The sequence below is a fragment of the Sciurus vulgaris genome (assembly GCF_902686455.1).
Source record: "Sciurus vulgaris genome assembly, chromosome: 2".
In the NCBI taxonomy this organism is placed as follows: Eukaryota; Metazoa; Chordata; class Mammalia; order Rodentia; family Sciuridae; genus Sciurus; species Sciurus vulgaris.
In genome coordinates this window covers 41784954-41800785 of record NC_136462.1, presented here as the reverse complement: position 1 = coordinate 41800785, position 15832 = coordinate 41784954, and the positions used below count along the sequence as shown (strand labels likewise).

At 39.8% G+C, this 15832-nt stretch overlaps 1 protein-coding gene across 1 annotated transcript in view; it reads left to right on the top strand.

The window, feature by feature from the left end:
• The window catches only part of PRKCH (protein kinase C eta), a 228341-nt gene that overhangs the window by 102186 nt on the left and 110323 nt on the right, over nt 1–15832 (top strand). Inside the window, exon 3 of the mRNA XM_079125830.1 lies at nt 15216–15366. Within this exon, the coding sequence (XP_078981956.1) occupies nt 15216–15366 (151 nt within the window). The remainder of the gene's footprint in view (nt 1–15215; nt 15367–15832) is intronic.

Sequence of the window (15832 nt, the reverse complement as noted above, 5' to 3'; positions counted from 1 at the left end):
ACTGGGATGTTCCCTGACTGCAGGGGGAAGGAAGAGAGCACCGTTGGCTGGAGAGGTCTGCAGATGCCTTTGGGTGGGGAAACCCTCTCTTGTGGTTTGGCTTTGGGAAAGTGAGAAGCCATTCTAGGTGAGAGTGACGAGTAGAGCCCTGGCAGGAGTGGCAAGGACACCATTTTGACAGGAACACAAGTTTGTGCGGGGGGGTGGTAATTGTTATCTAGCAGGAGATACTGAGCCAGGTGTTTTCCCCTGCCCCCCTCCCCCACAGGGTGCGGGGAGGTAAAATAAAAGAGTGGGATACATATAGCTGGAGAGATGTGACAATTTAAGTCTGATATCCTTGACCTCAGATCCACTTCATTACCAAAGGTCACAATTTTTTTTTCAAACTAACATAATATCCACACACTTCTCTTTCTGGAGAGCCCTGACTACACTTGACTTCAGGTCAGTGGAAAGCAGCCCAAGATGTAACCTGGGACAGTTTCGTTTGGTCTTTTCATTTGGAGGAATGTTTACGTGTCCCTGCCTGTTCCGCGCATACACACTGCCAAGCTGTCACAGCCCCTGTTGTGCAATGTGTTTGCCAGCGCCTTCAATGAAAACAGTCAGAACTGTGATTTCCTCAGTTATTAATCCAAAACGAAGTGTTCAAGGTACTAGACACATGATCTAGAATAAAACTGTCATTGCTGAAGCGAGATTCAGCTTCTTCACGAGTCTGGGCAAACAGTGTCGGCAAGAAGGTCTGCGTGAGAAGTGTCACTTCTTAATAACCCCGTGGTTCAGTCTTTTTCATGGTGAGTGGTAATTTTGCCCCAAGGAAGTCCAAGATGTCTTAGGTGAATACTCCTGTTTTGTTTAGTTTGTCACAAATCCCGGAAAAAGACAGTCCTCTGTTATTTATATAGTTTTAAGTGGAAAGCTATATTTTAAAATAGTTTCTGTTCAGAATCTCTTACCTACAATTACAGTGTGAAGCCATGAGCCCCATCTTTGTATACACAGGAATACACAGGAATGTTCTCACACAGCTACAAGAAAATGTGGAAAGTTTTGTTTGAGGAAATTTGACTCTTTCATCTCTCATGAGTTAGGGCTTCAGGAATGTGGTTTTCTAAAGTGGATTAGAAAGAGTTTGTGGTGGGGAGTAGCTGAAAGCAGTAAAGAGACTTTCCTCCCAAGTCCCCGTCCTATTACTGAGTCTATGCCAGAGGCTGAGAAGAGCTCACCTCCCTTTCCTCTGATTGGAGCCATGCTCTCTGTTGCAGGCCCTCACCAAAACAGGTTGTTTGACACCTGATCCACTTTATTTCTGTGTCTGGGTGGGACTTTGACTTCACCCTTAATCACCAGAAATGCCTTGGCTGGAATTCTTAATTTGGAAAAATGAAGAATTTCTGTCAATCATAGAAAATATTCCTAATTTGATTCTGAGATTCAATCATTGCTCTGTAAAACTTAAATATATATATTTTAACCAGCCCTTTCTGTCTTTAAAATACTCTTTTAGAGGAGGTGAAGTAAAACTTTCAGGAACTATAGTTTTTTTTTTTTTTTTCTTTCTTTCTTTTCCTTTTTCACTTAGATGGTTTAAGGACTTCTGAATACCCTAGTTCACATTCCATTATCCTGTATTCCGGGTTCAAGGCAAAGGTTAAATTTAGATTATGTAGAAGGAAATGAGGTGGGGTATGGAAGATGGTGGACTGAGACAGACATCATTACCCTATGTACATGTGTGATTACACAAATGGTATGAATCTACATCATGTACAACCATAGAAAGAAATGATGGACCCCATTTGTGTACAGTGAATCAAAATGCAGCCTGTAAAAAATAAAAAAGTAAATAATAAAAAAAAAGCAAACTCAAAGTAAGAGGGAATTATCTTCTGATTGTTTTAGCGCTCCTATAGTGTTACACAAGTTTCCAGTTCATCTGGGGAATAGTAGGAAACACAAAAAACTGCATTCCTTACAAATCAAGTAAAACTGGCTCCTACCAGCTCATTCAATACAAATATGAAAAAAATAATAATAATAAAGTAGACTTGGAGACCAGAAAGAGTACAGGGATCTTTAGGCCTCTTTGTTCAGAACGACTATGTTCACATCAAGGGATGAATTTGTAAACTTCAGGCTCAGATTGAAACCTATAGAAGTGCGTTTACTGTTTTTCAAGGACAAATGGCGAGTGTTTATAAATTCTTCACACTCAGTGGAAGAGGCATATGTTTCTTTTCTCAACAGGAAAATGTTGCTAAAGTCTTCAAACAAAAAAAGTTATACAAGACAGTCGTGGTTTAAATGAAAGACAACTCATTTTGTTTCATAAGAGCAAAAGATTTGAACAGACATCATCTCAAAAGAAGAAATATGAATAATCAGTAAGCACAGGAGAACATGCTCAGGGATTTTAGGAATTAGAGAAATTCAAATTCAAACCACAATAAAATATCATGGTAGTGGCTGCAATGGACAGACCAGCAACACTAGATGTTGGTGAGACTGCAGAGCGCTAGGATTTTTCATATTATTGGCAAGAGTGCAAAATGGTACAACCACTGTAAAAAATGGTCTAGCAATTTTTTACAGAACTAAATGACCTGACAATTCTTTTCTAGGGTAGTTACCTAAGAGAAAACATACCTCCTTGAATGGAAAAATGCCAACCATGGTATCATTTCAAACTGATGGATAAAAGAATAGGAATTTTGCAACATTTTCCATAGAATGGGCCAGGGAGGATGAGTGGAAAAGAGAATATCATCCTATAATTCCTCTCATTTCTTCAGAGAATAATAGATAAATGCAGAGTAATTTTTTTTATATCATTTGTTATTATTATCTTGTGGTACTGGGGATTAAATACAGGGGTTCTGTACCACTAAGCCGCATCCACAGCTCTCTTAATTTTTTTCACTTTGAGACAGGTCTTGCTAAATTGTCGAGGCTGACCTTGAACTTGCAATCTTCTTGCCTTGGCCTCCTTGATAACTGGGATTACAGGCATGCACTACCACACCTGACTATTTTAAAGCTATGCTCTTAAATATATACAGATATACTGTTATGGTCTCCAGGTGGAATAAACCTTTCATTATTATGTTATCATATCTATTTATTTCTAGTAATACTGTTTTTCCCATACTGTATTTTATTTGACCATAATGTTGCTACTCTGCATTTCTTTTGGCCCGTGTTTTCTTTGTATTCTCTTTCACTCTTTACTTTGTTTCAATTTTTTCTGTGATTTGGATGTGTATCTTATAAATAGCAAGCAGATCTTTTTAAAAAGTTGACTGACACATAAATAAATACGCATAAAAGAAAGAAATACAGGCATGCTATCCATCTACAACTACAAAAATTTTTTTAAAAATTTGACTGAGAGTCTCCCTACCCCACTCACTCAACCAATTTTATCCCCCTATCCCCCTCTAGTTTGTAAGGTACAACCTTTTTCAAGTAGTTATACCTGGAATTTTAACAGGTCTATGTAACCAACTTACTACTGCTTTACCCTCTACTAACCAATGTAAGAATCTTAGAATGCTTTTAATTCTGGTCACATTCTTCCTGGTTTATGTGTAATTTTTTGGTAGTTTGATGTTTTTTCTTTTGAAACCTTATTAGACATTGCTACCAACTTATTCGATCATTGTTTGTATTCACTCACATGTTTAATTTTTTTTTAAACTCACCATTTTCTTAAGTAGCTCAGCCCTTCCCTCGAGGATCATTTTCCTCCTCTTTGAAGTACACCCTTTATTTAGTGAAGGTATTTGGTGGTGACATCTCTCAGTTTTCTGAAACATCTTGATTTTACCCTCATTCTTGAAAGCAGTTTTGCTGGTCACACAAATTCTCCTCAGAGTTAGGAGGAACTCTACTGGCTGTTTAGCTTGGCTTTTTCCATTTCCAGAGAAAGCCTACCATAAGGCCCAGAGGGATCACATGTTTCCCGGGGCCCTCCTGCCCACAGGGTAAAGTTTGATTTCTTAGCCTGTCCTGAAGATGCCCAGCTTCTGTTGTCTCCATGTCAGGGTCCTCAGCATCTGTCCTGCCACACTGTGGGAAGACTTGTAGTAGAGAAGTTGTGTTTTTTTTCTTTTTTTTTTTTTAAATTCTTTTAAATGGACACAATACCCTTATTTTATTTTTATTTATTTTTATGTGGTTCTGGGGTTCAAACCCAGTGTCCCATGCATGCAAGGCAAGTGCTCTATCATTGAGCCACAACCCCAGCCCCAAGAAGTTGGTTTTTCCAGGTGTTTCCCAACACTGATATAGCTGGGCTTATGGTCCGCCCCGTCTCCCCCAAATCTCTCTACTCATCTTGGCCTAAGCCCACCCTTCCTCCATGGAGCTTCTCTCCACCACCCCAGCCCCTGGGGTTGTGCCTGCCCCTTACTTCCCTCTAACACTGTGGATGGCACCTGGCTTTGGGCGCTTGGTGCCTCTCATCTCTTGGTAGCCTGTTACTCCAGCTAGAATGTATTGCATCCAGTCAACTGTTGAGTATGTTCTCCAATATTGTGTATATTTTCTTGTAAATTATACATATTTATATTACTTACTACATATTTTATAAACACTAAAATATCCACAAAATTGAAATGAAGAAAACGAGAAATCAATGGGAGGCCAGTGGTTTCTTCCCCGCGCCCAGCATACTGCTTTGAGAATCTTCTTGGAGTACTCTTCCCCTCAACACTTGGTGTTTGGGACCTGGTAGATAATAGACCTTTGGTAAGGTATGCTTTGGTAAGTGTGTAAGGATAGTGATGCAGCTGCTAGGTGATAAGGCGACTAGGTCAACCTGACCCTATGGTCTCCTAATTCCAGGAGATGGTATTACTCTTTTTATGACACGTCTTCATTCATTCTGCACTACTTCCTTTTCACCTGTTCTGAAGCTATCACTGTTTTGTGGCTTCATTGTCTTCCTTCGGAGAAACCACTCTTGGATGACCCCGTCTGGTTAAGGCTCCTGCCCTTCGGCACTACCATGGGAACTTTTACTGAGAATAGTTACAGCCATGTGCAGCCTGTCTCTGACGTTAGACTTTCAGTGGTAATGAAGAAACTACATCTTGCTCATCTTTGGAGTCCTGCTTTCCATCACCATGTCTAGAACCTAGTCAATGTCAGTTGGATTAGTATAGGATGGAGAGGGACTATATTGGGACCAGTCATAGCAAAAAAAATGGTCTGCTACTTAGTGCCCCAAATATGGCACAGTATCTTCTGGCCTCAGAAGTAATATGTGAATTCAGTGACAACAGGGTTGAGAAGTCTGTTGCTCTTCATTTCTCAGCAGGGACCCTTATTGTGCATTTAGACTATGTGTTTACTAAATTATAGTAAACCTCTGGACTAAACCGCAAATAGCCAGACTTTTGTTAAGGTGCTGTGTTGAGCTGGTACCAAAAGTGCCACAGAAGATGAAGTCATTTTTCACTTCTTGTCCAGTTATTTGTTTATTCGTGTGTGTGTGTATGGTGGTGAATGTATCATCTACTTTCTAGAAAAGCATAAACTCTTACCTAAGGCTCTAAGCTGGGTTAGTATGGAAACAGAGAAAAAAACCCTGGGAATGGACTTTAAGAGAATCCATTTGTCCTTGACCAGTGAGTGGAATGTGCTCTTTCCAGTAGCAGAGGGAAAACAATACTGGATCATAGAGAGGAATTCATTGCATATCCAAAAATCTACTTTCATTAGAGGTTCAATCCCTGTCACTATCAAACCTTCTTTATACTGCTTTTTTTTTTTTTTTTTTTTTTTTTTTTTAAAGATACCAGGGATGATTGAACCTAGGGGCACTCAACCACTGAGCCACAGCCCTAGTTTTTAAAGAAAACCAAACAAGCTTAATTTATTCATCTTTTTTAAATTTTATTTTGTTTCTATTTAAGCCATCATGAGATTGTCCAACAAATAAGCAAAATACCAACCTGGCAGCCAAGATATATGCTTTTGAGTTAATTTCTGACAGGAAATAACCATATAATATAAATAATATTTGATTAAAGCAACTTTTTGCTTTTTTTTTTTTTTTACAAAAAACTATCAACAAAAAGTAAGAGGAGGCAGAGGTTGTAGCTCAGTGGTAAAGAGTGCTCGCCTCGCTTATGTGAGGCATTGGGTTCGATCCTCAGCACCACATAAAAATGAAGAGCTTGGGTTCATCTACAACTAAAAAAAAAAAAAAAATTAAAAGTAACAGAGGGTTCAAACCCTCGAGTTAGTGCTGCAGGAAATTTGGTGTGTGATAAAAGTATTTTTTTACCTTCTGTGTTGGGTTTTGAATTTGTCTTTGCAGAGAGTAGCAGGGCAGCAGTTTTAAAAACGCCCATGAATCAGCCACAGGAGGGAGCCAGCCTTGCTTCATTCCAGCTATGTGGTTGAGAGGGAAATGATTGGGCATCATGCTCCTCATGGCTAAGATCCTGCAAGGTTTTTCCAAAATCATAAACCCAGAAATTGAGAGCTCAGAAGGGACCTTAGAAATCTACTAGTGGAAGAGAAAGAAAAAAAAAAAAAAAAAAAAAAAAATTGAAAGGGAAATGGAATAAGCCAAACTAAAGGGCAGGATTCTTTTAGTTCTCAGCAGGAAACACATGTTTATCTGGAAAAGATTTTGGTTGGACAGGTTGTTTGTGTAAGAATTTTTTTTTTTTTTTTTTTAAGTGAGGAAGGAAGACCAACCTGGGCTTGGAGGCTGGGGTGGGGGAGGAGAAAGCAGTCCCTACACTTGAAGTGAATGAGAAAAACACGCAGATTTCCAAGGGAAGCTGACTTCCATGGGCAGACCTGCTCATGCTATTGGATTTCTTTGAAATTATGGTGTGTGCTCATTTTGTAAAATATGCTGATTAAATGGTGACTTCAGTATTAGCTATTAAGAACAGAAGCAGTAACTTTTCAAAGGACATGGAAAGATGTTTAGGGTACATAGTTGGCAAAGCTGCACACATAATATGACATCCTTAATTTAAAACTGTGTCTGTAGAGTGTGTATGTTTGGCATGTTTACCAAGCTATTCAGGGATTATTTTATAGTAAGGTTTAAGATGGTCTTTAAAAGGAAACTTTTTTTCATAGTTTTTTGTGTCATTTGCATTTTCCATAGTGATCACATATTATCTTTATAAACAAGGACAAAGACAAAAGAGGAAAAAGAGATCTCGTATGTTACCTGTGCTCTCCCGACCAACATCACCGTGCGGTCACATCGTCCTCTTAAATTACAAGTATAAAGTTGTCAGAAAAACAGGAGTTCTTGAGTAGGGTATTTTCTCTCCAGTTAAATTTAGTAATGAAGGATGTAAGAAAAAATTTTGGATAATTAGACAAGGCTTACCTCTTGAAGCATATAAAACCAAGATGCATGATCTAACTTAAGCTTGGAGCTGAAAGGGCCACTGTTCTGACATATTTTCCCAATGAAATAACTGAGAGTAATCCCAAGGATGTATCCCCAAGTGGTCCAATCCAAACATTTTTGGGGGGTTACTGGGGATTGAACTCATTGGCACTCGACCACTGAGCCCATCCCAGCCCTATTTTTATTTTATTTAGAGACAGGGTCTAGCTGAGTTGCTTAGCACCTCACTCTTGCTGAGTCTGGCTTTGAACCTCCTGCCTCAGCTCCCAAGCCACTGAGATTACAGGCATGCACCACCGAGCCTGGCTCCAATCCAAATTTGGTGGAAGAGAAGCTCTTTTCCCCATTGTCCTGAAACCTTGTGGGAATGATTTACTGAGGAATGTTTAATTTTCCTTTTTTAAAAAGCAAAGGATGAAGAAGTGGTAGTTGGAAGTCTCTTCGTGGGTGAAATCAGGGGAAGAGGTAGGAATTTTTAACATTTTTACAGAAGGGAACTGTAGGGTTTTTACAATGAATGATAGAGAATGGGAGGGAATTTCTGTCATTAAATTATGTATGCAGAAAAGAGAAGGTACAATAATAAAGATTATTATTGTAAAAATGTTCTACCTAAACTTTAGTCCACAAAGAGCTTCAAGGAACTTACAGAAAATATGTATGGCAGTAGAATATAAGTAAGAAATAAGGACCAGGGTAAGTATCACTGTGCTACTGTAGCAGATATGGATGCTTCACCCCTATTTCCTCTCAGTCCATAAAAGACTAGAAATGCAGGGGAATTGGTGCCTGCCTTCCTCCGCAGCCATCATCAGCTGATGGTGAGTGGGAGCTGGAGGGGAAAGATATAGTTTCTTCCTCCTCTGATTATATTCCACCAACTCCTTGAGATGCCCAAAGGGGTTGAGTATTGGTTGCTCACGCTGGAAACCTGTCCAGTGGTATATTTTTGTGGGTTTCCTTTCTTTCCTTCTGTTACTTCTGTAACCATTTGTTACTTCTTGGAATTATTTCCCAAATAAATTGTAACTAACTCTTGATATCTGTGGAGGATTTGTTCTAAGATCTCCCACGGATACCAAAATCCATGGACACTCAATTCCTTATGCAAAATGGCGTTGAATTTGCATGTAATCTACACACCTCCTCCTGTATAGTTTAAATTATCTACGTTACTTATAATACTAAATACGGTGCAAATGCTGTGTAAATAGTAGTTGTGTTGTTTAGGGAAAAAAATCCTGTACGTGTTGTGCTGTTTGGCCAAAAAATCCTGTGCATGTTCATTACAGATGCATTTTTTCTTTCTAATAGCTTTGATCTGAGGTTGTCTGAATCTATGGATATGGAACCTATACACTCAGTGCTGACTTTACTTGCAATTTAATTGCTTGTCTTAAACTGCTGCTAAGGAAATCTAAATGATGGTACATGTAGATGGAGCAGAACAGGATCCACAAACAGTAGGAGAAAAAGGATCTGAAGATGTCTCTTATGAGTTTTGTCTGGATGACTCCAAGAACATTGGTCTTATATTGAAGGAGGAAGAGTGGGCCAAAGATGTGGGGACAGGGGCTCAGCCCATCAAATATCAAGTAATTTGGGGAGTTGTTAAAGGGATACTGGGAAGCAAATTAGTAATAAGGTTAGTGGCTAGAAGCCAGAACTGGAGCTGCGTATTTAGGAGTTGTCAATGTTTAGGCAGTTGTTAGAAGTCAAGAGAATGTATGAGTCCCTGAAGAGATGAGTGGACATCCAGAAAGACTGGGAGGATGGTGTGCAGAGAACTCAGGAGAAATGCAACTTAAAGACTGGGTGGAAGGGAAGGGCCACTGAAGAAAAAGAAATTGTGGAGTGTGGGGAACCAGCTGCTATGGTTGGAGCCCAGACTCCTTTCTTCAAGATCTGACATGGGGAGAGTTTGTACTTTGGAGTTGGTACAGATCCCAGAGGGGAAGCAGGTTAGAAGAGGATGGTGAGAAGTCAGGACCCTATTCTCATAACAGTGTGGCCAGGGGCTTTTCCTATGGCTCTTGATAAAACTTCGGTACCATGTTGGCAGAGGAGGCTGCAGAGGTGGGTGAGAATGGGCTTGACTGAGTCCTACTGAAGAGTCAGGATGGTGACAAATTGTCTTCCTCTTCTCCCCTTGCCAATGACAGCAGTCCATCAGTTCACAGTAGGATAAGTGTGTGTGGGTGGAGGTTCATCTGGGGAGCCCAAACTTTGCAGAACATCTTTGTGTACCTCCTGTAGAGTTGGGTCTCAGAAAATGTGAGTCTAATCCTCTATCCCAATTTGGAAATTACTGTGAGTTATGTAGTTAAGCTCCTTCCAAGAAGCATAGATGATTCTGTGCTACTCAGTATTCTGGGGGGCCTTTGCTGCCACTTATAAATACCAAAACCTTCAGTGCCACCCTGATTGCTGGTGCTGGCTCCAAATCCTGGAACCTGGTCTCTATCCTAGTTTGCCAATTTCTCTTTCCTCCTCTCCAACTGCTCCTATCAGTCCTTTATGAAGTCCTCTGGAGTCAGTCAGAGGCCTAGATATGTAATTCCTGTGACTTTTTTCTTCACACTACATCCAATAAATGCTCCCACATGCTGGTGGGTGTGTGCCTGTCATAAAGACTGGTTTATCTTTTAGATTTGCTTGATACGTGTTCTGGTCTTTTTCTGTTTATATCATTGTCTCAAACAGGGATCACCCACGTTTACATTTTTTTTTGCACGTTCTTTATGCCAACAGCTCTGTGATCAGATGGTGGGTTTATTCTGTGTGTCTGATCATGGGAAGCAAAATTCTCTTGTGTTATCTCATTACCTTCAGAGATGTATTTTGGAGGCATAAATAAGCATAATACTTTCTGGTTCTTTCTGGACTAGTAACATTTACTTAACTCTGTGATTTTCCTGTTTGTTTTTCTCACAGTTCTCTCCCATGTGCAACAAATGATAAAACAACTATCTCAGGAAGAAGAAAAAAAAAGACATTTGATAATATTACTCAGTGGTGCAGCAATAGTACACAGAGTCTGGCGTCCCCAATTGTATCATCAGCTGCTTGACCTCACTGAACCTTCCTGTTAGTTTCTGTTTCCAGAAAATGTATTACTTTCCAGGGATAGCAGGAGACCCAGAGAGTCTAATTGCGAGTCATTGTGTTAGTAAAGGGCACAATGCGGTATGATATTACCCAGAGAGCCCTGGGTTAAATGCAAGAATGCAAGAGCCCCATGCTGTTTCTGGCCCTGGTTAGCTAGATGAATCTTGGACATGTCATTTAACTTCTCTAAGTATTGATTTCCTAGGTATTCATTCTTCTTCCAGACAATTAGACACTAAATTAAAAATCCTTTCTGTTTCTAGAACTGCCTGGTAATGTGAGGTAAGGTTTTTAACAACCATTGTAATAGGTAACAATTAACACCTGGCAGGTACTTTTGCAATTGTGATATAGTTATTAACCCATGAGTCCTCAAAATGACCCTATGAAGGACATATCCTTCTTGTTCTACAGATGAGGAAACTGAGGCATAGGACATCGAACAACTTGCCCAAGGTCACTCAGATTATAAGGAAGAGAAGCAGGACTCACACCCATGCTACAGATCCCAGTGCCTCAGCCACTGCACTGTCCCACCCTGCCCGTGGTTAGAATGGCCTTGGTCTTTCTCTGTACAGCTCTTTAAAGACAAGCCATGGAGTGGGCCAGACCACAGTGCAATTAAGCAAATTCAGCTTAACAGAGTTACATTGTGTTTTACATAGAATCAAAGTTATTTCCTTTATGCATTTTATGTCAGTAATTCTGGAAATGAAATGCCATCTCACAATTTTTTTCTCTCTGATTTAACTTGCTTTCTATGATTTTAAAATAAGGAATTATGATCCCTGTTATTGTCCCACATCGGAATGTTTCAAATACCTGTTTCTGCTGCTGGAACATAAAACCTTAAATTTGGTTAGGTAGAACAAAAGACTCACAAGAGTGAAGTATTTGCTATTTATTGAGATAAAGTTAAAACAGTATTATCTCAAAGCCTCATACAGCAACACTTTTAGTCTGGTACTTTTGCATGTGAAAACTAACCCGGGATAGTTTGGTGACTCCTAGTCACTTGAGCATTATAAAGTTCTTAAAATCAATCTTTATGAAATAGAATTTTAGTTAAGAATGGTTAATCTTCATTATATCCACATGATTCCTCTGCACCCTGTCAATGGGATGGCTCCTAAGAACCAACTCCTGGAGAGACAGATGGTCTGCAGGGCTGCTGACCTCTGGAGACTGGAATGTGAATTTCCTTGTTGGGGCTCAGCCAGCTTCCTATTTTCTTAGGAGCATGGGGCTCCTCCAAGCCAAGCAGAAGTTGTGATGCAAGTTTTGGCTGCAAAGCATGTTAGGGTTGCCTGACGTGTCCGATTAAAATGTGATCTGAAAGATTTCTGCAAGCCCTGGATGGTTGAAGGCACAACAGGATTAAATAGTCTTTTTATATTTCTTTTAACTGAGTCCTAAGCAAACAGGAGGCCAGTGCAATGAGGAAGCACCCGCTGCATTCCGATAGTGAAGTGGGTTCTAGTCTGTAGCTGGGTGAACAGTGCATTGGGAGAGTACTTTCTTACTGCCAGTGGTGACAGTCAAGAAAACAGTGACAAGGGAAGCCAGTGGGGACTTGATTTTATATGTGACCCAATGTCTTGCAAATTCCTAGGTGTGTGTGACTGTGTGCATGAGTGTGTGTTTGCTTTTTAAACACAATAAGGCATGTGTGCAAAAGAATGCAGAAGAAAAAAAGTGAACTTTAGAGGCTGTGGCTGTGTGGGGTGTGTGGGAGGCACCTGGGGCAGAGGTGAAGGAGAGGTGGCCTACAGGATGGTGGGGTAAGGGGAAAGACTGGAGGGACACTCCCAGGCTGCCGTGGAACAGGTTAGGAGCATTTCACCTGGCTCAGGATTTGGAGGTGGCCGCTGAGGCAGATAGGCTAAAGATCAGTCTACCTTCATTAGGTGGAAAACAAGGGAAGAGTTTTCCAGGAAGGGCTGAAAGCAGGAGCGAAGGTGTCAAGACATGAGCAGCATGGTGAACAGCTACAAGATCTTTCTAAATCCTTCTGTCCAGAAGGAATCAACTGGACACTTCACAGGTTGTGATACTGCTATGGCAATAGCTACTAAGGAAAAAAATAGGATTCAATTCATGAAATATTAAAAAATGCAAGTGAACTGACCTTTCAGCTGATCTTTATAGTATTAAAGGATTAAATGAGTAAGTTCTTGGTAATTAGACCCCAGGGAGAATTTAATTTGCATTTAGGTATGACAAGTGTTTATTAATTCAATACTAGTCTTGCTTTGGCCAGTATTAAGCTGGGTCTCACTCAGGCTGGTAATGAAGTAGGCTAGATATGGGATGATATCTAATGTTATCACCTACCAACCAACGAAGATTAAAACGTGCTTACTTTGGGCTTACTAAATGAGTTCTGGAGATGTCATGGAGGAGACCAGTGCACTGTGGTGACTTCTGTTCTTATATGACCCTTGTCCAACATTTTAGGAACCTGTCAGAAGTTTTGTTTATGACACTACCTTCATGTGACTGAGGACAAGGATCTAGTTTATGTTCTTAAGACAGGAAACCTAAGAATGAAAGTAATCAGGAAGCTTGCCACAGTTGGAACATACCCCAAATGCAAAGTGAAGCAGGTACAATTTTAAGCACGCTGGAGCCTCTGAAGACATTATTTTCCTTAGCCAAATTCATTTGTCTGTTCCTGAATTTTGTTCCCTGGAATTTCTAATGTCGATCCTACTTGTGTGTGTGAGAGAGACAGGATCTTGCTGTATTGCCCAGGCTGGCCTTGAACAGCTGGCCTTAAGCAGTCCTCCTGTCTCAGCCTCCAGAATACTGAGGACTACAGGTATGCCATTGCACCCTATTGATCCTGCTTTTCACTGGTAAAAGAATGTAGCCATTGACACCTGGACTGCATATATGTTCCTGTTTACTGGTATTTTTGTAGAAACAAAACTTCTTCAAGTTGATTGCTGAATGAAAGGAAATGCACTTTTAAAACTTTGACATCTGTTGTCAAATTGGCCTCCAAAAATTATTCCTGAAATAGCTACAGTTTTTTAATGTGCTTGGTTTTGTGCTATGCACTTTAAATGTGTTACCTCTGTCATTCCTTGGAAAAAACCCAGGAGAACAACACCCCTTTGGTTTGTAGGTGGAAACCCTGAGGCTTGGCAAGGAAAATAGCCACTGTGGCTGGGTCAGGACCGCAGCCCAGTTATACTCCTACCAACTCTGGTCAAAATGGGCACTTTAGCAATCCTTGTAATATTTGTTCATTTTAGAGGTAGAAGCTGATTTAGCTCCTGGTTCTTAAATGTTCATCTTGGATGGAATCTGAGGTCCTGGCATGTGTATTGGCTATTGTGTTTATGGTTTTATGAATTTTTCTTTATGTTTTCTCATCTGTTTTTCCTGGATCATTTACTATTTTTCTTATGGACTTTTACACATTATAAATAGTAACCCTTTCTCACATATTGCAAATTCTTTTTTCACCAATTTGTTTCTTTCAGCTTTCTGCTTTGTGTCTTTTGCCAAATAGAACTTTAAATTTTTTAAGTTGCAGATAGGTGTGTCTTTAGGCTTTGGATTTCTGTTATCCTTATCCCATTCTAGGAGTATAATATTTTTCTGTGTTTTCTTCATTTTATGAAATTTCCTCCCTAACTTGTATTTGAGATTATTTTAGAAATTGAGTACAAAGTCACTGCCAAAGAGGAAGAATAAGTTCTGGTGTTTTATTGCACAGAGGGAAATTATAATTAATGATATTGTACCATGTAACTCAAGATGGCTGGAAGAGAGGGTTTTTAATGCCCTCTTCACAAATATATGATAAATGTTTGAAATGATGGATGACCTTAAGTGTCCTAAGTTGATAAATTCACAATATATAAATGTACTGAAACATGGCACTTACCCCTTAAAGTTGTACAATTAAGTCAATTAAAAAAAGAAAAAAAGTTCTATTTATTCCAGGTTTTAAAATTTATTAGCAGATTTTTCTTCTATGATTCTTTAAATCTCCTTTTTGTATCAGTGATTTACTTAAAAGCATTTTCAACAATGTAAGTTTTGTTTTATTAATCGTAAGTCCCTGCATTGGAAAAATTCGAGCATAATGATATAGAAGACATAATTTACTGTCTTTATGAAGTGCACAGTTTCCAGAGTCTTCAGATTAGAAGCCACTGTTTTAAAAATTGGAGGTTAGAAAATTTTGGTCTGCCCAAGGTTGCTTTCTACAGTCCGGGGTAACAGAGGTGGTTTTGTACCGACTGCTTTTGGGCACAGCTCTGGGGGCCTGTGCTGTGGGCAGTTCCCTCATTCAGTTTGTGAGGTCACCAGAAGTCAAGAGGAAGAGCAATGAGAAACTCCTTCACCCGCAGCCGTTAGAGTCCACAGATGCTCACGAGACCCAATCATCTAGGCCGAGTCTTGTAGGCCATGTTGCTGTCCGCAGTGCAGCATTGGATCCTTGGGAAACTCGTGGTCTCTGCTGGGGGATTGGCCCAGAATAGCCAGTTATCATCAGTCACTGGGATCTCATGTAGGTCTAATCCAAAATTGAAGAGTCCCCAGGTTATTAGGAAAGTAAGGTGTTTTTTTCAAAATGTTCTGAATCTTGAATGAACAAAAAATTGGGGAAGTATTTGAACTGCTGGACTTTCTCATGTAGTATGTCTAGATTCTTCACGCATTTTTCTTTTTTCCCCTCTATTTTAATATACAGCCACTCTCCAGAGAGACCGAATCTTCAAACATTTTACCAGGAAGCGCCAGAGGGCTATGCGAAGGCGGGTCCACCAGATCAATGGACACAAGTTTATGGCCACATACCTGCGGCAGCCCACCTACTGCTCTCACTGCAGAGAGTTCATCTGGTGAGAGACCCCCAGACTTTGCCTTCCTCAGACCCTTTCTCCATAGAGGCTTCCTGTGGTTCTGTGTGATTTCAGGAGAAAGCAAGATTGTTAAGAACTATTTTTAGGATTCAATTTTTGCCTCCTCTTCTACTATGGTGACCCAGTAATTTTGATCCCCATTACCACGGGGGGGAAAAAAAAAAGATCTCAATAATTTCCAGGTCCAAGTTTTAGATATTATTTCTTTTTCCAATCATTTTAGTAAAGGTGCTAATGAACTGGTCAGAAAACATAAATTAGAGAAAGAAGCTAAAAGGTCAATAAAGAGATAATCAATAAATTAGGTAATTAGCCTGGGAGAAAAAAAAATCAATGGTATTGATCTTAAGATGGCATGAATCATGTGATGAGTTATGGGAATTAATTGTTAAAGAAAACTAAGCACCCAGTAGTCTTCAACCTCATGGTATGTAGCAGAAGGTAA